This window comes from Eretmochelys imbricata, chromosome 1, assembly GCF_965152235.1.
Source record: "Eretmochelys imbricata isolate rEreImb1 chromosome 1, rEreImb1.hap1, whole genome shotgun sequence".
Lineage (NCBI taxonomy): Eukaryota > Metazoa > Chordata > Testudines > Cheloniidae > Eretmochelys > Eretmochelys imbricata.
Genome location: NC_135572.1, coordinates 110,282,826 through 110,308,042, shown reverse-complemented (window position 1 = coordinate 110,308,042; position 25,217 = coordinate 110,282,826). Strand labels below are relative to the sequence as shown.

Sequence of the window (25,217 nt, the reverse complement as noted above, 5' to 3'; positions counted from 1 at the left end):
TAATAAAAAATAATATGAAGTGAGCACTGTAACTTGGTATTGTGTTGTAACTGAAAATCAATGTATTTGAAAATGTAGAAAACATCCAAATATTTCAATAAATGGTATTCTATTATTAACAGTATGATTAATCGCAATTCATTTTTTTAATCGCTTGACAGCCCTACTAGTTAGGTATCTAACTGGCCATTTGGATGTACACTTGTGGCATATTCACGTGCAAACTAGACCTGTGCATACTTTAAATGTTCAACTTTTCATTGCATTATTCACATTCTAATAATTAACACAGATGGATACTGCTGCCAAATCAGGTACCCAGTTGCCCATTGAACAAACTTTACAGAGAGTGTTCTACTGTGAAGAACCTTAAACATGGTACCTCTAGGCCGCGTGTGTTTTCAGAATATGTTTTTGCTACTTTTTATTCCTGTTAGCCCGTACAAATCTAAAGAAGAGTGAGCGGTATTCTGTGCTTTCTTGTGCATCAACGGAATTGTTAACCAGGTTCCAACTGCAGAGCAAAATTTTGCCCTAAGTCTAATGTATCAAATACTATTGAAAACCACTAGGTTGCAAAGATATGCTTAAGTACAAAGGGGCTGCACAGGTGCAGTTATTAGCTAAAGACAGAAGCTGATCTGACGAAACTTTGTTGCTGGTGGTTATACATCAGTAGGAAAGAACCTAGCAAGACTTTCCGATCTCAGGGTGAGTTTGTAGGGCTGGGAACTAAAAATCCATCATTTTATTTGTATGCCAATATGTCAAATTCAGTCATTTTTTGGAGCAATTTTAAAGAGTTTATAGACACAAGTAAATCCTTGGAAAAAATAACAGGACGCACAGCTGGCGTATATGAATGGAGTAATACTAAATAAGGGGCTTTCTACTTTTGGAATAATGACAGTATGAAGAGCCCTAAGAAAAAATTTTAAAGGATATACAAAGAATACTTACTTTAGATACAGAATTGCCCACATTTCCCTAATTGATACAGATGTTCATCAGAAAAGATTATGCTCACCGTTCAGTTAGATGGCCGCGGGGCTAGAAAAGAATTGCTACATTAGTAGCAAAACTTTAAGACCACAGATATATGTACTAATTTGTACTGTTTGTTCTTGTGTACTAGGCCCTCTGCATATTTTATTCAATCTTTTATAAATTGATCCAATTTTCTCCTGAGCGACTGCTTTGCCTGTTCCGCTACCAAGGATAAATTGACAAAAATCAATTTAAGTTTTCTCATATTAAGGGGGGAAACACTATTTCCATAAATGGAAATGGGAAACATGTTCTGTAGATGACAATATCTCTAGAGATGGAAAGTTTTAAAATAAGAAAAAAAACCCAGCAGGACACAGAATAACTTGTACTATGATGGATTACATTAGACTAACTAGATTACATTACACACAAATCATACATGAACACCTTCACTAAAGCAGGTTGGTTCTCTTATTGTAGAATTTGGCTTTCATTTTATTATGCTACTTTCAGAAAAGCCAAACAAATGTGAAATTGTAAGTAATGCTGTCCTTTCCCCTGTATAATGATTAAATATTAGTCACAGGCTAGCAAATGCAAAATTTATTTCAACTGTACATAACAGATGTCCTTTTTTTTTTTTTATAAAACAAAACACTTAATTGCTATATGCAACCACAAACAATAATAGGCATACTGTACAATACAATGCAACATTTAGATATACATCCAGTTTGTATTTTCAAAAGTCAGTCACCTACTAAAGATGGCTTTTCCCATTCACAAATGAAATGCACAATATATAGATCTGTCAATGTTTTACGTCACTATATACACATTACTGTGTTTTGGCAAGATTATGCAAAAAACACAATTAATATAGCTTGGTGTCAATTTATGTTAAATACTCATTTAATGGAAACACCATTTAAGCCACATGGAAAGGAGCTGACAATGGCTTAAACCTACCTTCTAATTCAGATTCTGCATTCTTTCAGTATAATACTAACTGTACACATATATTTTACAGAATTGCATAAACATAAGGTACTATTATTAGCATGACTAAAGTTCCACAAAAATAGAAACACTGAACCTTTGGACTGAATACCACCATTTTCACACTGGTATTTTTTAAGTTTCTTGCATTAATATTTCTGATTAGTTGACAATAGCTAGTGATCTGTAACATTGAAAACACAGATATGATTTTTAATTCTGCAGTGATGTTGGCACTAAAGACCATCATCATAAAATAACATCATTCTGATGAGAGTTAACGATTTAATTGCTACAATAATGAATGGTGGTAAACTGTCAAAGCTTTGGTGCATAGAAAGTCAATAAAATCTTCAGATCTGGGTAACAAAAGCATTATTTTGAGCGATAAAGGAAAGTTTAAGTGCAGCAACTATTTCAAAAACTCATAATATTTACAGTACATAATATATGTAACATAGTAGTATTATGTAAATGAACAGGCATTTAACCAATGCAGAAAAAACATCAATATTATTCCACCAGAACACTACTGCTTTAAAAGAAAAAATCAGGGGAAAAAATGACCCATGCTTTCAGCATTATAAATAGGAAGTGAATCCTCTATGTGACTGAAAATAAAAATGAAAGCTAAGTGGTTTACAGAGGTATTGTCTGATATAGCATGGAGTACATACACCATATATTTGTTCCCTCAGCAATTTTTCCTAGTTAATATTAGACACAGTGCATCCACGTACCTTGCTGCCACAAAGGGTCAATAAAATGACTAGGACAATAATAAACCCCTGAAATTTTTCTGATAAGCATCTCAATTTTCATTATCTAGAGTAACAAGTAGGTTATCAACACTAAAAATTGATAGAAGCAGTTCATATCCAAAACTTCACTAACACAAGTTGTCCATTTTCACATCCTTGTGGGATCGTTCATGTGTAACCATTGGTTTCCTGCTTAAATCACCTGCAGGAGTTTACTATTGCCTCAGGGCTTGTAAACAGTGTGATCAAATTCCCAGGCAGCAACAATTGCACCTATCTTAATTTGTTCATATAGTGATATCAGAACACTGAGCACTGTACATATTTGAAAAAAAAAAAAATACAGCACCCTGGAATTTTAAGGAAGGCAAAAAAATGTTATCGCTCTTTTAGGATGCGGCTGTTTTCTTAATGCTAATGTTAATAAGGATTTGGAATACAGAAAGGTTTTCATTTCAATTCCAATTTTGTTATCCACAATACAGAACACAACCTTCCCCCACCAACGTCCCAGGTGCAGAATATATATTGTGTCACATTTGGAACTGAATATATAATGTGTCAAATTCAGTTCTGTGCAAAGCTAAAGTTACTCTGAATGAAGAGCTGGTTGCTGAAAACCAATGTGCTTATGAGAGCAATTACAAAACACAATAAATACATGTCTCAGATATATCCAAACTGTGAAAACCAAAGCCAGGCATTCTACTTTTAAGGAGTTCCTACAACCCAATTTTGACCACAATTATAGCGACAGTTTCAGATGCTGGATACTCAAGCTTTCATAACGGGAACCTTTCTGAATGGTTTTTTCCAGATTGGATTTTGTGGTTTTCATAGGGAAGGACCGATGATTTGTTGATAGTTGTGCATTTTACTAGGCAGATCAGCGTCTAAAACCTGGAACCCTCCACGCTATTACATACAGACAGTATGACTACTGGTAGAGTGAAACTATACACTGCATTTAACAACACAGACTTCCAGGTCTTTAAGACAACTGCTTAACTTGTGAAAAATGTATGATTCTTCACCCATGTCTAAGCAATGAAAAAAAAGACAGCAATATAAACATTTTCATAGATAATCAAACACTCTGCCATACAGATTGCCCAGATATAGGAGTATCTGAATAATTTTACAGTTCTTGTACTGCATATTTTAAAAATTATTTTCTCTTGTTCTCCCTGCTTTATACCTTGTGTTTATAATACATAGAAAACTAGACCACTATAAGGCTAAAGTAGTTCCATATTGCTGGCACTTAGCTCACAAACCAGTATGGTTTCAGTACAAAATACAAAAACGTGCTGTATCGGGGAGTGGGAGGAATTGTTGCTACACTGACCGAGTCAAAAAACAGATTATTCATAGCTACAAATCAATGGCTGTCACTTTTAAAAAATCCTAAATGTATAATATCCTTAACAGGATATACACTCTCAATTTAGAATGACTGAATTGTATGTGTATTAAATTGGCAATAGAGCCTCCCACGAGGTACAAGTGAAATATCAGAAACTCTCTCAAAAGTTGTTAAAATATCACATTGAAGAGACAAGGAACAGCAAGAAAACATCTAAGAAAAGCAGGCTGTGATACAACAAGCATTTGTTAAGAAAAGCTCAGAAGTGCATTAGTTCTGGTGAGAGATATATGAGCAACAGCTCTTACGAGATGTAGACCCCATTCTGTAACTATGGGCTGTCCATATACTGTCATAGTCAGAGTCTTCTGAGAGGTCTGAAGGCTCCAAACGAGAAAGGCTACTGCGACGACCCAAGGAGTCTAGACTTGATTGGTCATCATCAGCCAAGACGTGATTATGCATCAGATCAGTGCCTTGCCATGCTAAGGATGTACAGGTGAAATGAAATGGTGGATGTGGATAGGCAGAGGTGGGATGAGGAGGGGAACGTAAGGAATAGCCACAACCAAAACACATGAAAACGAAAGCAAAAGGTGATGGGAAGAGAAGGAAAAGAGAAAATATTGTTAAAAAGGCAGCAAAGCTTTATTATTCTTATTTTTGGTTGGGTTTGATGTAAAAATTACACTTGGCATGTAATAACTTTTGAACTGTCACAATCTAATTTTTGAATTTGTTTTAATTTTTGAGTAGTTTTATTGAACATATACGTCCTAACCTGAGTACCCCTGAGATGTTTTGATTATTATTATGAACAGGACAGTCAACTCTAGTTGACAGAGAAATTTGAAAGGGGAGGAACATTATATTAGCCCACAGCTACAACTTAGCTATAACAAATCAATTGGAAATCTTTTTACAAAATGCAAAGTTGATAGGGCTAATCAATGCAAGCCACAGTAGTTATCTCAAATCAACTCCAAAATACTTTAAAATAGTTTAGAGACTTACTGTACTATTTCCAGTTACCTCCCTGCCAAGATTAGCTATCCACAGTAGTCATTTTCATGACTGTGTCTAAACTTACCTTCTCGATATAATCACTGTAAAATGTTTAGGGTGAACAAGGGGGTGTAAAAATGATTTCTCTCTTCTATTTCTATTTGGAAGCTGGGTTTTTGCTTATGAAAGGTAAATGCCTGGAGATATTTGGAAACAAATGGTAGGTGGCCATATTGTGAGCTACTACACACATTGTGTTACTAATGATGTTAAACCGTTATCTAGAGAACTAACCTATTTTTCTGAGAGCAAGGAATGCACAGCAAAAGACGAGATTTATAAGAAGGGAAAGCCCCAACCCTCATTCTCTTCTCTTCATTCTATTGCCCCATGATCTCTCCAGATTTAAAAAACAAACAAACCTCTTTTCCCCCAAGTAGTAACAAAAAGCTGCTGTCCCACCTCTCATGCCACTGCCTTCCAATCCACTGGTGCCCTAGCTGTGCTGAGTTTGCACTTCCAAAAGCAGCCCCTCCTGGATGCCAGACAGAAGGTGCTACTAGCAGAATTGCCAAATCAGCGCCGTGAGGGACAGGCAGAATGTGAACACAGAGGTAAGAAAGGGGTACAAAAAGAACATGACAATTTTAATAAAGTGTCTGGTAATTTTTGGAATGCACTGCTACTCTTACAGAAACAATCCCAACACCAAATGGAGTTTTTCCACCTCTGATGGAAAGCTAGACATGGAATGGTAGAAAACCTAAAATTTTAATGCCAATACCCAGCCTTTACAACAGAAGAGGCCGTGCATGTAACTGATACTTCAGTTGTTTCTTAGTGCGGTTAAATGCAAATAAAAGCTGTTGATTTTTGATGTATGTAATGATATCTACTGCACTATGTATATTTCTTAAATATACATAGAAAGGGAAAAATAGGGGGAAAAAAGCAAAAATATACTTCGCATCAGTGGTATGTTTCTGTGTACACACACAACTGCATAATTAAAAATTAAATGTTTCACAAACCATTTCTTGTCAGATTATCTTTGAAAAATGATCATCACCAACTGAGCATAGTTGTGACATTTAAAATAGCAATAATTTAATTTAGCCTTATTTTGTTCCATAATTTGTCTTTAGAATTTTAAACAGTAAACTTGTTTCTTTCATTTTTACGAGGTAAGCCACAATAAAACAGAATGATCATAGGGCTAAAATCAAATTTGTGGAAACTGAAACCGGTCCAAAACAGGGATGAGCTAATAAATTACTTCAATTTTATCACCTTGAAGACTTAGAACTTGATAAAATGGATCACAAAGACAGACCTGAAGACCTTTTCATACACATTTTAGCTTGAAACAAAGTAAATGAAAATCAAAAATATACATAAAATAACCTTGCAATAAATTGTTCCTTCATACAAAGAGCCAAATTCTAATATTAAGTATATTTGCATGCAAAGTAGGATTTTTCAAGGTGATGAGAAGGCAGGCAACTGCACACATGTTAAAGAATTTGTGCACTAAATTTCCAGTCATATTTTTTGACTTTCCAATTGCCAGTCTAAAATGTTTTTGCTTGGAAATGAAGTATGCACAAAAAACTGTTTTGGTAATAAACACTGACAAATACTTGGAAATTAAACAATTTAAATGGACAATGAATTATTTACAATGTCCACACTAATAATTGCTGACAACAATAAAAACAATAACTATCTCAAGATCATTTTACAGCATACCAGAGGTATAATTCCTAAACAAGGTTTATATTCAATGGCAAAACTGTGCAAATTGGAGCAAACTGAACAGCATGCTCTCCTCCCTTACATAAATGTAACACATGCTGGTGGATTCCCCTGCTATGTGGAGTGTTTTACTTACAACACAAAGGACCTCCACAACTGCAGCCTTGTTTTAGATTAAGCGAGGATGTGCGTTGTAAGTACCAATCAGCTGATTGCAAATTTGAAAAACTGAGAATGGCAACCTTACCCAAGACAGAGATCTAAGAAAATTAACAGTTGCTCCCTGAAATTATTATAAGAGAGGATTAAAATTTGTAATAATAAATATTTAACAGCTAGTGGCAAGGAAAACTTTATATGCCCCATTTACCCTTCCACAATAGGAGCGAAGGTTTCTCAGAAGCCCTTGAGCAAACCATGTATCTTGTTGAACAGAACCCTCATAGGCATAAAGCAGATATAGCCCCAAAACCTAAAATGAATATTGCTCTTCCATTTACCTCTGCACTTACCATTTTCTCTCTGAGAAAGTGTATTACAAGTGTCATTAAATCCAGACACTTCCCAGTCCTTGCTGACGCTTGATACAGGTTTCATACCGTGGCAAATTTAGTAATATGGATTATATTCACCAAAACTGGACCTCAAGTAGGGCTTCTGATGCTCTAAGTAGAGTGCCCAAGCACCCCACACCGAGACCCACTCCAAAGGCTGATTTTCTTAGGAAACATCCCGTTATTTGTAGTGTTGGAACCCACCATTGTTTTTGTTATGTATCTAAATAGCATTTTGGTTAATTATTTTAGCCTTTTCTAACTTACTTGAATTTAGTGTTTGGCGTGTTTTGGCACTTGTGCAGTATGCTTCAATGACCTTAAGAATCTGAGCATCTTCTTCCAATGCAGCTGTACCTGAAGTCAACAGAAAAATAAACCTTTACCATGGCTCTAGTTATTAAGTCAGTCATGTAACTGTAAAGTCGTTTTAAGCCGAGAGACAAGTACCAGATAATTCAACTATGGTTCAACTCAGTGAATCTATTTATCACCACCCTGAACTACCCCCACAAATTGTAGATGATACCTTAATCTATATTCAGGAGTGAGTTTCAATGAGCGAAAAGTAAAGAGTTTTAAAAAACAAATATATTACTTAAATATTATAATAAAATGTATTGAAAAACACCTCAAAACTGGGCAATTAAGCCAAACCTAAAGAAGGTTTCCGAATATTTTAAAACTGCCCCTTTCTGTTTCTTTTCAAAGAGAGCTATGTGGAATATAAGTGTTTCAGAGAAGCACGTCTTCCCTCTATGGTATAGTGCAAACCGCAATCAGACATAAAAAGTACACCCAAACAGTTATTAGTTGCACCTTAATTCATATCACAGTTTAATTAGAGAAACACAAGGAATGGAATATTATCTTCTAGCAAATAAATAAGAGCATCATGTAGTTCAACAACTAAGTCTTTATTAAGGTTCACAAGTGATACAAACATACAGTTTTTCCATACCAATACTATGAAAGGAAATCCAGAAATCTGAAAATTAAACTCAGCATAATATTACAACATATACTGTTGTACAATTTCAGCCTTGTGTCCATCAGGAAAAATGCCACTTACCGTATGAGTACTTCTGTGAAATTTGACAGCATTTGACAGCTATTTTCAGACTGTGTTAAGTGAAGCTTGTAGGTTTCTTAGCAGAGCTTAGAGCAGAGAAAACATTCCAGACACAAAATTCTAAGAATATTTACTTTGGAGTTAATTAAAAAAAAACCCATGTGAAGCTAAATCTGTTCCTCCTGGGTTTCAACTAGATCCTTTTATCAAAGTTGCTTCAGCTAAGAACAGGGTGTGAAATCTTGACCACAATTTAAGTAAATGGGAGTTTTTAGTCTTGACTTCAATGGAGCCAGAATTTCACCAAGGTTGGTTGGTTTGTTTTTAAATTTCCATCTGTTTTTTCCCATCCCCACAAAGCTTTATATACCATTGGCCTTGAAGATTTTCACTGAGGACATCTGAAGGTCTTTCAAAGTCAGCAAGTAACACAGTCTTCTCCCAGCAGGCAAGACAGCCAGAAATCCCATTTTTATTTTCAAGTATTTATGATCACAACCAAACAGATACTCTACAGAATATCCACCAGTGATGACTGTTTGCAAACACCACTAATAAGAGCTCATAGCAACATGATGGTCTCCCAATAATGTTTAAGATGTCCAAACATTTCCCACCTATTCCAGAACTATTTCCTTTTTTAAATAAATGCAAAAATCTGTCAGCAAAGTAACTCCTCTAGGCAGGATGTAACACCAGTGTAGTGTTTAGTACAGTAGAGGTAGAGAACTAGTAATTACATAGGCATTAACTTTCTTACATTATACCCAGGTCCATGGAAGTATTTGGTTGGTATATCTCACGTATCTGATTTATTTGTTCAAAGCGTAATTAACACAGAAGGACAAAGATGACTAATTACTGAAACACTGGAAAAAGAAAGATGAGTATCTGGCAGCATCAGTGAAGTTATTCAAGTAAGTAAAAGTCACTGCAAACAAAGTCATCAAGTTTCCCTTTCAGCAGACAAGCCATCCTTTACATCAAAAGTGCTGACAACTGTAATTTTGAAAAGATATCCTTCAATTAAAAAAATAAGTTTATTTCATCTTTCTTTGAAACTAAACAATAGCTCCTGTTAGTGCATGTGCTTTGATCATCTCTCAGGCTGCAGGTGTTTGCTTGGTATCTTGGAGAAGTGGAATGAAACTGCAACTGCATGCTGGTGATTACTGAAGTTCCACACGAATATCTGATGGGATCTGTTGTACTGGGACTACATGGCAGCAGTTTCTTTACTACTTAATTCATCTCCATTGGTTAGAATACATCAAATTCAGCATTGTTTCTCAACATTGCTTCATTTCTATTCCTAATTATAGAAGCTGTGATAGATTAAAACATTTGTATTTCAGCAGTTGTTGAAATTAAAAGATGGTCAGATTAGTAGCGAACTGTTTGTTTTTCGGTTCTATTCTATCCTTTCTTCCATATTTTAATTCTTTATTTCTCACATTCTCCTCAAATAATCAAGTTTGTGACATAACTGCTTTTAAATGGCATAAAAGTGAAACACAAAGGCATTTTAAGATCACAGATCCATTTCCCGCCCCCATCAGCCCATCTGTAACCATCATACCACTCACTTAAAAGGCATAGTAATGAAAAGGATGTTACAGTTGTTTTTAAATTGAGTGGCTTCTGCACCTCTAACTAGCCCACTGTAGCAATTAGTACTAGTAATTAATATTTTATTACTGGGAAGCAGTATTAAGCTCTACAATCTTTAAGATAAACACTTAAAGGAAGTATGCTTTGTAAATTTAAAGAGTAACAAGAAAAATGGTCTAATGTAATTATGTTGTATAGGTCCTTTAAAATGGATTTAAAATAAAAATATCAGTAAAGATATACAATTCACTTGGATAAAAATGCCATTGCTGTGTGTTGCTGGAACAGAACAAAACTGTCACATTAAAGAAAGAGCTTCTGTTGCACTTACCTATTATTCAGCAGAATCTGATAAAAAAGATTTCCCCAAATGTTCTCTTCTGTGATTGGGGACGACGAGAGAACTAAAACAGCACCAACTTATTTTGTACTATAGGGAACCATTACTCTCTTTTGTTTTGAAGATTTTGAGAGGACAGTAGATTTAAATAAAAAGGAATGCCTCTTATTTGATCAGTCCAGAATGAAAGTCTTGTGAAGATGCGGAATGGATAAAACAAATCTTTTTTTTAACAATATCAAATAGAAAGTCTAAATACTAAGATGGGTGAAATTGAGTGTCTAGTATTGAATGAGGCTATTGATTATAATAGTCATCACAGAAACTTGGTGGAATGACAATTAATGGGAATTGGTGATATCAGGGTAGAAAATATATAGAAATAACTGAGTAGGTCACGCTGGTAGGGGTAGGGGGAAGACTGGCACTATATGTGAAAGAAAAAATATAGAGTCAACTATAATAAAAATCTTAAACGAATCAAACTTTCCCACAGAATCTCTATGTATAGACATTCCATGCTTGAATAATAATAAACAGCAGGAATATACTCCCAAACACCTGACCAAGACGGTAACAGTGACTGTATAATGTCTCTGACATTAGAGAGACTATAAAACCAGAAAACCCAATAATAATGGGGGATTTAACTATGCCCATAGTGACTGGGTAAATGTCACCTCATGACGAGATGCAGAGATAAAATTTATGGACACCATTAATGACTGCTTCTTGGAGCAGCGAGTCCTGGAACCCACAAGAGGAGAGGCAGTTCTTGATTTAGTCCTAACTGCAGCACAGGATCTGGTCCAAGAAGTGAATATAGCTGAATCGCTCGGTAACAGTGACCATAATGTAATTAAATTTAACATCCTTGTAGGGATGAAAATACCAGAAAATCCACCACAGTAGCATTTAACTTCAAAGAGAAAAATACACAAAAATGAAGGGTCTTGTTAAACAGAAATTAAAAGGAACAGTCACAAAAGTGAAAGGAAGCTGCAGGGAAACTATTTATAAACACCGTAACAGAGGCTCAAACTATACGTATATGCCAAATAATAATAAAAACAGTAAGAGGACCAAAAATGCCACCATTATTAAACAGCAGAGTAAAAGAGGCGGTTAGAGACAAAAAGGCATCCTTTAAAAACTGGAAGTCAAATCCTACTGAGGAAAATAGAAAGGAGCATAAACTCTGGCAAGTCTAATTAGGCAGGCCAAAAATGAATTTGAAGAGCAACTTAGCAAAAAGCAAACTAACAGCAACTTTTTTTTTAAGTACATCAGAAGCAGGAAGCCACAATCAGTGGGGCCACTTCATGATCGAGATGCTAAAGGAGCATTCAAGAAAGATAAGGCCATTGTGGAGAAGCTAAATGAATTCTTTGCATCGGTCTTCACTGAAGAGGACGTGAGGGGAATTCTCACACCCGAATCATTCTTTTTAGGCAACAAATCTGAGGAAGTGTCCCAGACTGAGGCATCGGTAGAGCAGATTTTGGAATGAATTGATAAACTGAACAGTAATAAGTCCCAGGACCAGATGTGATTCACCCAAGAAATATGAAGGAACTCAAATATGAAACTGCAGAACTACCAACTGTGGTTTGTAACCTATTGCTTAAATCAGCCTCTGTTCCAGATGACTGAAGAGTAGCTAACGTAACGCCGATTTAAGAAAAGGCTTCAGACATTACATTACAGGCTGGTAAGACTAACTTCAGTTCCAGGCAAATTGGTTGAAACTATGGTAAAGAACAGAATTATCAGACACACAGATGAACATGACTTGTTGGGAAAGAGTCAACACAGCTTTTGTAAAGGGAAATCATTCCTCACCAATCTATTAGAATTGTTTGAGGGGGTAAACAAGCATGTGGACAAGGGTGATCCAGTTTCTGGACTTTCAGAAAGCCTTTGACTCCAAAGGCTCTTAAGCAAAGTAAGCAGTCCTGGGATCAGAGGGAAGGTCCTCTCATGGATCAGTAACTGGTTAAAAAGATAGGAAACAAAGGGCATTAATAAATTATCAGTTTTCTCAATGAAAAGGGTTAAATAAGGATCTATACTGTGACCTTTGCTGTTCAACATATTCATAAATGATTTGGAAAAGTGAGTGACCACTGAGGTGTCAAAATTTGCAGATGATACAAAATTACTCGAGATAGTTAACTCCAAAGCTCACTGCAGAGAGTTACAAAGGGATCTCACAGAACTGGGTGACAGAGCAACAAACTGGCAGATGAAATTCAATGTTGAGAAATACAAAGTAATGCACACTGAAAAAAATAATCCCAACTAAACAGACAAAATGTTGTGGTCAAGAAAGAGATCTTGGTATCATTATGGAAACTCTGAAAATACCAGCTCAATGTGCAGCAGCAGTCAAAAAAGGAAGTATTAGGAAAGGGATAGATAATAAGACAGAAACGATCATAATGCCATTGTATAAATCCATAGTACGCCCACACCCTGGTGCACAGTTCTGGTCACCCCATCTCGAAAAAGATGTATTAGAATTGGAACATGTATAGAGAAGAACAACAAAAATAATTAGCAGCTTTCATATGAGGAAAGATTAAAAAGACTGACCGTTCAGTTTAGAAAAGAAACAACTGAGGGGGGAGATGATAGAGGTCCATAAAATCATGACTGGTGTGGAGAAAGTGAATAGGGAAGTGTTATTTACCCCTTCACCTTACACAAGAACCAGGGGTCACCCAATGAAATGAATAGGCAGCAGGTTTAAAACAAACAGAAGGAAGTACTTCTTCACACAACGCCCAGTAAACCTGTGGAACTCATTGCCAAGGCTAAATATATAACTGGGTTCAAAAAAAGAACTGGTTAAGTTCATGGAGGACAAGTCCATCAATGGCTATTAGCCAAGACTGATGGGTCACTAACTTCTGAGTCCCAGAAGCTGGTACTGGATGACAGTGGATGGATCACTTGATAAATGTCTTGTTCTGTTTGTTCCCTCTGAAGCATCCAGCACTGGCCACTGTCAGAAGACAGGACACTGGGCTTCATGGACCCACTGATCTGACCCGCTATGGCTGTTCTTATGTTCTTAAAATGGAAAGACAGAAGGAAAAGAAAAGGAGTACTTGTGGCACCTTAGAGACTAACAAATTTATTTGAGCATAAGCTTTCGTGAGCTACAGCTCACTTCATCGGATGAATTCAGTGGAAAAAGAATCGCTTTTAAAGAAGAAAATATTGTGGTCAAATGATGACCATTGTATATTATAATCTGTTTCAGACTTCGTAAATTTTCAAACAACATTTTTTTCCCCATGAATCAAAAATTATATTCAAAACCATATAGCCCAATATTTTCAAATTTGGTTAATTACTGTATAGCATCAAATGCCATATTAAAGCACCTAAACAAACAATGGCTTGGATATTCAGAGTTGCAAAGGCATTCTTACAGCTCCCCTTCAAATACTGAAGTGTTGGCCAGAGTATTTAGTTTCCTAAACTCCCAACAAGTTTCTTTTAACTTGCTTAATAAAATTACACTAAAACTACTTCAAACAAACTCACACAATGTGAATTCCTTCAAGGGCCGGGTATATGCTGTATCCAGTTACATCCACCACAGAACGTAACAACAAAACTAACTTTTAAATATTTTATTGGGCCAATCTGTATTAAGGACATTGAAAAGATGTCTTGGTATGATGTAGAATACAACTCATTGGTAATTGGTTTAAAAGGAAGGAACAAGTTTCTTCATGGGAGGCCGTGTATCTGTGCTTGGTAACAAGTTCCTTTCTTGAGGAGGCCTTATGTCTTCTCCACTGTCTTTCATTCCATCTATATGCAAGGTTCTAGTGAGAGGGATGCTTGCTTATGCAGCTGGCACATTAATAACAAACAACCCAAGCTTTATAGCCCAACTGTGTCATGCAAGTAAACTTGATATGGACAAGACCGCTATCCACATATTACTCAACTAAAGTTTCCATCAACATATGTGTAAACAACAAATCATTCCCTTCACTAACTTAAGTTCCTGCCATCAGAAATCCATAGCACATCCTAGGGAAAGAGAAAGCTCCCACGGTAGGTCAGCAAGTGGTGTCTGTGACGTTGCACTCCATATGCTTTATGAAAATATGCTTATGAATGTAAATATGATGTAACTGGAATATGATTTATGCAAAAGGTCTCTTGTAAGGTATCATTACAAAGCTTATAATCTACTAAATTTGTTCATCCTATTTATCTGCATGTATTATTTCTATGTCTGAAGTTAGGAGAATAAGATATAAACTTGTATTACTAATGTAAACATATTAAGTGGAAGCCATTAAGGGTGCTTCAGAATCAATGAACGGTAAATGGCTCTGTTTACTTACAAACCTTCCTGGGTATCGTGGGCCAGCCCAGGAAGAATGGAGGCTGGGGTCTCACAGGACATGTGACCATGTCACCTGATACTGGAATCCATCTTAAATCAGGTATTTTTTCATTTAGAAGGAGGGGTGGGGACCCAGAGAGAAAAGATTCCCACCTTGTGCCAAAGATATAAAATGGGGTGGACCAGGACAAAGAGGTGGTCAGTCATGAGAAAGCCCCTGCTTACAACCTAGGATGTCTGCTGGAACTAACAAGGACTGTACCAGGGGAAAGGATTGGGCCCAGACTAGGAAGGAGTCTAGTCTGTGAAAGAAGCTTATTGGAACATTTCTGAGGGTGAGATATTACCTGTAATCAGTTTCTTAATGTATTTGGCTTAGACTTGCGTGTTTTTGCTTTATTTTTCTTGGTGACTTACTTTGTCCTGTCTGTTATTACTTGAAACCACTTAAATCCTACTTTTTATACTTAATAAAATCACTTTTGTTCATTAATGAACCCAGAGTAAGTGATTAATAGCTGGGGGAGCAAATAGCTGTGCATCTCTCTCTATCAGTCTAATAGAGGGCGGACAATTTATTAATTTACCCTGTATGAGCTTTATACAGAGTAAAATGGATTTATTTAGGGTTTGGATCCCATTGGGAGCTGAGTGTCTGGAGATAAGTACCCTGCTGAGCTGTTTTCAGTTAAGTCTGCAGCTTTGGGGGCATGCACCAGCCCCTAGGTCTCTGTTGCAGCAGGCTAGTGTGTCTGGCTCAACAAGACAGGGTTCTGGAAGTCCCAAGCTGGCAGGGAAAACGGGCTCAAAGGTAATTTCAGCACATCAGGTGACAGCCCCAAGGGGATCTCTGTGACCGAACCTGTCACAGTGTCATGGGAAAAATTCCTTCTCAACTCAAAGTATGGTGATTCTTTATGACAGCATTCACTATGTGCTTCACATGTTCCACAAACTCAAGAAAGACAGGTCTCTGTTCTAAGGAGCCGACAATTTAAGGATACAGAAGTAGACAAAAACTGAGGAAAGCGAATGTGGTTTTGAGTACATGAACTAGATCAATCTAAATGGCTTAATTATTTTAAGTGCCACACAGACCCCTGTTATCACAATTGTTACTTATCCGTGCGCACATGTGAATCAGGACATATTAGTACACACTAAATAGACAGAACTGGACTGAAGTTAAGACAGCAGAATACAAACTGTTTCCCCCCTGGATAACACAGTTATTAAAAATTGTCTTTTCTTTCATCCTTCCTATTTCCCCCACACTTCTATTATACTGCCAGTGCTCCCTCTATACTTGCTTAAGCTTTTGTTCTTTATGGTATTTTTTATCTATAAACTCATCTTGTTCCTTGGAAACTTCTCTAGCTTTGTCTTATAGCCTATGGAACACGAAAGTCCAGATCTTTCACTGACCTCTGTCACAAATAAATGACATACAGAAAATACCCTGTTTCTAAGGAAATATCAGTACAGTTGTTAGAGCTAAAAAATGACCTACCCTGACAGATCTCAGTGTCAGTACCTAGAGAAAGTTAAAAATGGCAATTTTCAATGGGAAAAAAAAATTAAAATACCATCCATTTCTCTGAAACTTTCTTTTATATACACTGGCACCTTATGAATATGCTGATATTTATTCAGTCTCACTTACTTTTTCTCAGTGCAAACTCTTCGTCTGATGGTTTCCGTTCAGGCTTGCGCTTAGGAAGCAGCTTTTTCATGGTTTTAGGGCTTTTACTGAGATCCTGGGTGAAAAGAAAAGAAAAAATAAAGCTTCTTTTTTTAAAAAAAAAAAAAATCCAAATGCTGAAATTTTAATTTCTGTTAAGTAGCTGTTAACTGTAAAAATCTTACAAAGCTACAAAAAATGTTGCTGGCTGATATTATTTTTGGCATATTTCAAGTTTACTTGAATCCACTTATTCCCCCAACCCCATTGGCTGTTTGCATGTTAATCTTCTAGTCCAGGAGCAGGCAAACTTTTTGGCTTGAGGGCCACATCGGGTTTCTGAAATTGTATGGAGGCCCGGTTAGGGGAGGCTGTGCCTCCCCAAACAGCCAGGCGTGGCCCGGCCCCTGCCCCCTATCCGACCCCCCTTTCTTCTTCCCCCCTGATGGCCCCCCCCCAGGACTCCTGCCCCATCTAACCCCCACTTTCTCTGGCCCCTGACGTCCCCCCCGGAACCCATCCACCCCTCCCTGTCCCCTGACCGCTCCCAGACCCTCCGACTCGGACTGCCCCCCACTGCCCCATCCAACCCCTCCTCTCATTCCTGACTGCACCTCCTGGGACCCCTGCCCCATCCAACCCCTTCTCCCTGACCGCCCCCGGTACCGCTGCCCCTGACTGCCCCCCGCCACCCCATCCAACCCCCCCCTCCTTCCTGACTGCCCCCCGGGGACCCCTGCCCTCCTTCAACCCCCCGTTCCACGCCCTCTGACTGTCCCTACCCCTATCCACACATCCCCCCGACCACCACCCCAAAGTCCCCTGCCCTCTATCCAACCCCCCTTGCCCCCTTACCGTGCTGCCTGGAGCACCGGTGACTGGCGGTGCTACAGCCACGCTGCCCAGAGCACCAGGACAGGCAGCCGTGCCGTGCCGCCCCGCTGGAGCCAGCCACACCACCGCACAGCACAGAGCACCGGGTTAGGCCGCGGCTCTGCAGCTGCGCTGCCCGATAAGAGCTCACAGCCCCGCCGCCCAGAGCACTGCGCCAGCGGCACAGTGAGCTGAGGCTGCGGAGGAGCGGGGACAGCAGGGGAGGGGCCGGGGTCTAGCCTCCCAGGCCAGGAGCTCAGGGGCCGGGCAGGAGGGTCCCACGGGCCGGATGTGGCTCACAGGCCGTAGTTTGCCCACCTCTGTTCTAGTCTTATTAACAGAAATACACAGCAATGCTGCTGTAAGTATGCAGGCTGTCTGGGAGCTAGAGCGAAGGGAACAATGGCAAGCGGGACACAATCGAAGTATTTTTCTTAACTTTTGAGGGGTAAACCCATCATATTTAGAAGCAGATAAAATAAGTCCTAAAGTGGAAGGTTGGTAGGTTATACACATCTATTTCTTTAAATCAAAATTTGAAGAGTGCTTGTTATAGCTTTGAAAGGAGAGAGCTACAGCAAAAGAATACATTGACAGAGATTCAACACTTCTGCTCTACAGTGAGTCATGCTAATTATAAGGATACAAAATACATACTGATCTACCCCTTACCTTCAGAATACAAGACAGCCTCTATACATGTGTAGAACAAGAAAGTGAAAAGATGAATGAGCAGGACAAAGACCAAAGAGGATGAAGATAGGTTTCAAACATTCAGTCATATACTAAGCACTGTAAAGATGAGTGAAATTTTGCCACATTTAAGAATTAAACAAATGTTATGAATACCAATGCATGAAAGAAGTTTACTTATATTTAATTTAAAAGATGGACATACACTGCAGCTAAATAAGCTAACGTAGTAATTAAATCAAAATGTTTAACCTTCAAATTAAAGGCCATCTCTCTCCCACATTCCCTTTGGAGGTGGTGGTTGTTGTTTTTGTTGGTTTTTTTTTTGATTAAGTGTTTCATGAGTGACAACTGTTTGTCAAAAGACTGACCCCATAATGTAAACAGAGCACAATTTGTGTGCCTGCAAAAAATTCAAATTTCAAACTCATCTCCTGCATGCACACTCAAGATATTTGCAGGAACAATTGTGCACATTCCTTTGGGAATTGGTTCTTAACATTAAATCAGAATCATGACAATGCATGAAACAAGTTTTTCAACAGAAATTTAATATTGCTTCTGAATAAAGTATAATACTTCTCTGTCATATGCCTATTACCTTGCCCTTTTATAGTGCACCCCCATAAGAGGATCTCAGCATGCTTTATCAAAGTGACTAAACATTATTTCCCCCATTCTACAGCTTGTAAATAGAGAGAGACAAAGTGGCTGTGAGTTACCCATGGTCTCACAGCAAGTCAGTAATAGAATCTCTGGCTTAATTTACTAGACACAGCTGCCTCGGTCATCAAATTACACACACCACCAAATTCTGCATAAACCAAACATTTTAAATATTCTTCATTTTTACAGTAGGGCAGAATTTAGTGATAAGAACAAGTTAGTCTACCACTGCCATCCTTTTGTGGATTACTAAAAATAATTTTGTATTTCTTTTACAGACCAGATTAAAATCTGCAACATTAAAGAATGAGGGGTGGGGTATAAAGAAGAACGAAGAATCATTACACGTCATCATAAATGATACCATAATTTGAAGCTGATGCACAAAAAGTCATATACTATAAGTCCTAGGATTAAATTTAAAGGTTTACTAAGTGCATGTAAACAACAGTTTAATATTCAGGAATGAAATTAGTCATAACAATTGTAGATACTCAAAACTATGAGAGACTCCTATGCAGTAGGAAATGCCGGTTAGATCGTTGATTCTGGACTCTTTCTCCATTCACCAGCAAGCAGTGGCAACACTCTGATCTCTGAGGTTACCAAGAGAATGTCTCACTTTGGTCAATTTTAAACACAGCATTCTCTCACTGCAAAAGGTTTTCTCGCACCCTATCGGACCAGAGGGATTGTAGAAGTAGAGCAGGATACAGAGAACTAGGTATATGGGAAGTAGAAAAAAAAAACTAGGAGAAAATCTTCATGGCGCAGATAGGGATGCATGAATGCAGAGGATTTCCATTCCATCTGCCCCAATAGATGATGATGATAATAAAATAATAATAATAATAATGAATACAAGTGGGCACTAATCAATTACCACTGTTTCAGTGTTAACTTAAATGAAGTGAAAACATACATAATATAAACACACATACAGAACTATGTAAGATCATGATATGAAAAGAACTGAGTTACACCTCTTAAGTGTAGTCCTGTACTTTTACGGTCACATTCTGGGTTCCGATACCTCACCTCTTTATAACAGAGAGCTGCTGAAGGCCGTAGAGGAGGTGCAGGTCGTAAACAGCTCAAGCTCCAAGGTTTGGGAGTTTTAGGAGGTTCCAGAGGTCCCCAGTTTATAGTGGTATGTGGAGTCCCATGATGTGAAGGATGTGGAAGCGTGTGGTATGCAGGAGTCAGTGGTACTGGTTTGCTGTCTGAATGTTTGCTGGATGGTGTTACTGGATGAGAAGGAAGCTGCCAAATTAAAAAGTAATTTTCAAAAACAGACAAAATCACTTACACTGGCTACCTAACATTTCTATCTATTACAGCTCCAACTAGCACAGTTTTAAAAGCTGAATAATAATTACTGACACAACAGAACATAATTTCATTCAACAAACTATTATCATCTACCACAGAAACAGTATGTATTGAACCACAACAGCTTCGAGATCCTTGCTCACACCCCTTTCACGTTTCACATTTAAAGAGTGAGCGCAAAAGAACAATTTAGCTTAACTCACTCAAATTTAGAATTGCCAGGAAGTTACTTGCAGAGCAGATTGAAACTCAAAAGTTCTGGTTTGTGGGGACATTTGAAATTAGTTTTTGAACTGAATTAGAACAAAAACAAATATTTTCCAAATTGCCTGAAAAGCAATTTAATAAAATTTTCATTTCAGAATTTTGTTACAAATTTTGTTAACATGTTCTCCATTTTTCCATTAATTTTCCATTATTTCATAACATCCACTAGTACTATTAGTGACATCATAATATGGCATAATATAATAGTTGAAATATCTTATTATTTTATTTTTAAAATCATTGTAGACAGCTGCTACTTAGTACAGACTGAAACATTTTATCTTCTTTTCTAGGTCCAAGTGTCTCCTCTGTGTTATAACGAAACAATCTGACACAAATAAAATACATGAAATATAACAGTTAACGTAAAATTTAAAATACAAAGAGAATGTTATGTTATGACATGTCAAAAACAGCAATGTAAACTGTGCATGGCTCTAACTGACATATTAGGAAATGATGTAAAAATCATATACAAATGAAAAAAAGCTCTAAAATAAACTGCAATTCAAAATGATACTTCAGAATTTCCCAAAAGGTTTTTCAAAACTAACATTTTTTTCGTTTACAGGTTTCTTTGCCCTGAAGGAACGTTAGCTCAAATCAACACTTTCATCAAAAAGAACATTTTGAAAAAGAAGCATTTTTAAACAGAAAAAAATGTTGTGGTGAAAAAAGTTTCCAAACAGTTTTAACCTGCTTTGCCACGGTGATGCAACATAACCCATTATTCTAAGAACCATTAAAGGAAAATATCAAATGCAATTTTCAGGCATAACAGTAGTAAGTTAGAGATGGAGTCTCAGCCTTAGTCACGAATTTCCTGGGAATTTTCTTTTGATCTGTTGAAGCCAAACTGTTAAATTACAATATATATTTTGTATCTGTGCATGAGTGACCAAACCTTTCTTCTAATTCTGAAAATATATAAAGCAAATTGGGTAAACAACAAATTGGGTCAATTAAAACATCTGGTTCCTGTTACTGGTGAAAAAAAAATTAGAATGATTTATATAGTAGTATGAGATTTATAATCCACATAATCTTTCTCCTAACAACTCAAGCAAAAGCTTGTTTGTTTCAGCCCCTATGACTGAAGTATTTCTTACAGTGTGAGATGGCACAGAATGAGGTTTAATAGTGGGATTCCCAACAGTTGTAACTTTGGTTTGCTTCTGCAGATGATCCACCCATTCATGCAAATCTTGTTGGTTGTTACACGATACTAATATCCGCTCAATCATATTTCCTAGGAGAAAACACAAGATTTAGAAAGTCTAAAAAACAATTATTTTATTCTTTAGAAACACTAAAATAGTAATCGGTTTTTGTCACGCACTGAATCCTTGTAATACCTAAGAGCTAAACAAAGACTTAAAAGTGTAATTTCTGTCCGAAGGAATGATGTTTCAACTCCTTTCCTCACTGTGACAGATTTTTCTTCAGATGTCTGTCTTTATAGACACAGGACATTTTGCAATCTTTATTAAGGAAAGTTTATGCAAAGAAATTGATCTAGCAATTGAAGTCATCCTGGTCTCGACTGAGAAATGCAGATGAGGCCCCTCCACCAAAAACAATCAAGCAATCAAAAAACAGCATCTAACAAAAAAATACTACTTCACCTACCTTGACTCTCTAGTATCCTGGGACTGACACGGCTACAACAACTCTGCATATAGCATCTAACCCTACAGTTTGTCCCTAGACTCTATACAGGTACAGAACCACAAGATTAAGGCACACAGTTAGTGAGGAGACATGGATTGCTGAATCTTCAGCATGCAGATGACACAGCTTAAAGTCTCCATTTCATTTGACCTGGCCAGAACAGTTGATTGCACTACTCAACGTTTAAGGGTTGATCCAGTCTGGCTGCCTGACACTTAATCTAGATAATAAAACTGGGGTGAAAGTATATCACTTGGGGGAAGCAACCGGAGGGTATTATGAAGACAACATCAGGGCTGCTAGCTGAGAAGAGAGTGAGCGAGAGGATGGGTGGGTGGGCCTTGGCTGTTCTGGTTTGCTACAAGGTATGCGAGGTTAGATTTTCAGCTGCCTCTGAAAGCAGCAATTGGTAGCAGCAATAACTAGCTTTGGCTTTTTCTCCCTCGTCATATAGCCAGGAGGTTATTCTTCTGGCTGTAGGCCTTATGACCCTCATGACACCTTCGTCCCCCTGAGATTAAACTATTTCAATAGAATCTACTTGGGGCAATACCTTAAATTTACCCACAAACTGAAGCAGGTGCAGAATTCAGCAGAGCAGTCCACTTGCTATGCAGTCTGTTTTACTGTGAGCACGTAAAACCTGTCTTCAGTAACCTGCACTGGATCCTTTTGCTTTCTGGGGCAATTGTAAGGTGTTTGTGTTAATCTATAATACAATAAATGGCCATGAATATACCTAAGCAACTGCTTCTCGCCCCACGACATACCACCAGTGGAGAAACCTGAGCTGAGGCCCCTTCATGATGGGAGTTTGCTTCTGGTAGCGAGTTCTCTGTTAGAGACTGTCATAAATATAAAGGGAATGGTAACCACCTTTCTGTATACAGTGCTATAAAATCCCTCCTGGCCAGAGGCAAAACCCTTTCACCTGTAAAGGGTTAAGAAGCTAAGATAACCTCGCTGGCACCTGACCCAAAATGACCAATGAGGGGACAAGATACTTTCAAATCTGGAGGGGGGGAACAAAGGGTTTGTCTGTCTGTGTGATGCTTTTGCCAGGAACAGATGAGGAATGCAGCTTCCAACTCCTGTTAAGTTAGTAAGCAATCTAGCTAGAAAATGTGTTAGATTTCCTTTTGTTTAATGGCTGGTAAAATAAGCGGTGCTGGAGGGAATGTATATTCCTGTTTTTGTGTCTTTTTGTAACTTCAGGTTTTGCCTAGAGGGATTCTCTATATTTTGAATCTGATTACCCTGTAAGGTATTTACCATCCTGATTTTACAGAGGTGATTCTTTTACCTTTTCTTTAATTAAAATTCTTCTTTTAAGAACCTGATTGATTTTTCATTGTTCTTAAGATCCAAGGGTTTGGGTCTGTGTTCACCTGTACAAATTGGTGAGGATTATTATCAAGCCTTCCCCAGGAAAGGGGGTGTAGGGCTTGGGGGGATATTTGGGGGGGGGGGAGGGCAGGGGAGACGTCTCCAAGTGGTCTCTTTCCCTGTTCTTTATTTAAAACGCTTGGTAGTGGCAGTATATTGTTCAAGGACAAGGCAAAGTTTGTACCTTGGGGAATTTTTAACCTAAGCTGGTAAGAATAAGCTTAGGGGGTCTTTCATGCAGGTCCCCACATCTGTACCCTAGAGTTCAGAGTGGGGAAGGAATCTTGACATGGTGGCAGTGGTGGGATCATTTTGAACCAGAGATCATTTTGAACCAGAAGCACAGCAGGATTTTAAAAGCTTTTGTAAAAGGTGATTGCAGCTGTAGATTATGTCTTTGTGCCTGGGGGACAGAGCAGCAGGCATAACAAAAGGATTTTTCTGTAGGCTGAGAACAGCTATCAGGTTACAGCACAGCAAAATTTTACAAGCCAGTTTTTTTTTTGCTTTCTTTCTAACTCTCGGGTGTAAAGTTAGTTAAAAACAGAGAGCTTAGTTTCTTAAGCCTTTACAGGTGAAAGGGTTTTGCCTCTGGCCAGGAGGGATTTTATAGCACTGTTTACAGAAAGGTGGTTACCCTTCCCTTTATATTTATGACAGAGACCCTCTAGAATTTTCTTCCTTTCTTGGTCCAAAGTAGTAGCCTGAATTTGCTGACTGTTACAGACAGGCTGTAAGGCTTGTCTGTTCTTCCTTGCTTTTAAAGGGAAGAGGGGGAGAAAACATTTGTGAGGGTCTAGGCAATTGTGTTGATGGGGCCAGGGGCCTGGGGAAGAGCTTATGTTTACTATAAAAAGGGCTGCTTAGGGTACACGGAGAGAACAGTGGAGTTAAAATGATACAAAATAAACGGAGTGTCAAGGGCACACACAGCCTGGGATGGGCAGTCTTTTTTTTTTTTTTTTAAATTTATTTTAAACCTAGGAGGCTGTGGCATCCCTGTGACTGGAGGTTTTAAAGAACCGGTAAGATGAACTGGAATGATCTAGCTGTATTTAATCCTGCCTCCGCGCTGGTAGATGGACTAGATCACCTCCTGAGGTCCCTTTCAACCCTATGTTTCTATGATCAACAAAAACAAATCAATAATGCTCATGAACATTACCTGCTATTTCAAATGAATTTTTGTGATTTTCGCTGTCTTCTAGCTTTGTGATGGTCATTCCTGTCATTGGCAGTTTTCCCTAGAAAAGTCATAACATGTTTTTTTTTCTTTTTTCTTTTTTTTTGAAAAAAAAAAAAAAAAGAACCCAAAGATGTTTAATAGCTAAAAATACATACATTTAAAATACGCATAATTCAAACAGATGATAAACCAGTAAATTGAAACATACACATTAGATCAGCAATAATATTTAAAATACCATGGAAAAAGAATAACCAAATTACATAGCTTTTTGTGCCAAGAACAACTTCTGTGCTTAATATCATGAGTCAACTTGAAATCTGCACGAGCTATGGATAGTGCATGTAAATACATTACAATGCAAACTCACTAAGAGAGGACCTTGACCATCTGTGGATTTGAGACCTACTAGGAACACATATTTCCACACATGTTCCATACTTAGTGAAGTTGATAATTCAGTACTATAGATGGAACTTCTACCTGAGACAGTACTGAACCAAGACACCAGCATGATGCCAGCAGATCCTATGATACAGTGGAGCTGTCTTTCTGAAGACATGTAAAACTGAGGACCTGTCCCTTCTTGTCATCAAAAGCTATAAAATTCTTTATGCAAGAGTACCAAGGCTTT

At 37.8% G+C, this 25,217-nt stretch overlaps 1 protein-coding gene across 5 annotated transcripts in view; it reads right to left on the bottom strand.

Annotated features, from left to right (window-relative positions):
- The window catches only part of ARHGEF7 (Rho guanine nucleotide exchange factor 7), a 191,545-nt gene that overhangs the window by 17,128 nt on the left and 149,200 nt on the right, over nucleotides 1–25,217 (bottom strand). For 4 of the 5 annotated variants that reach the window (XM_077813551.1, XM_077813559.1, XM_077813578.1 and 1 more), the window contains 5 exons: nucleotides 24,563–24,641; nucleotides 21,450–21,589; nucleotides 19,780–20,004; nucleotides 16,492–16,585; nucleotides 7,698–7,787 (listed from right to left, as the gene is read on the bottom strand). In XM_077813551.1, the coding sequence (XP_077669677.1) occupies nucleotides 7,698–7,787; nucleotides 16,492–16,585; nucleotides 19,780–20,004; nucleotides 21,450–21,589; nucleotides 24,563–24,641 (628 nt within the window). Of the gene's footprint in view, nucleotides 1–4,424; nucleotides 4,602–7,697; nucleotides 7,788–16,491; nucleotides 16,586–19,779; nucleotides 20,005–21,449; nucleotides 21,590–24,562; nucleotides 24,642–25,217 lie in introns of all 5 variants that reach the window. The other variant, XM_077813588.1, reaches the window with a different exon arrangement.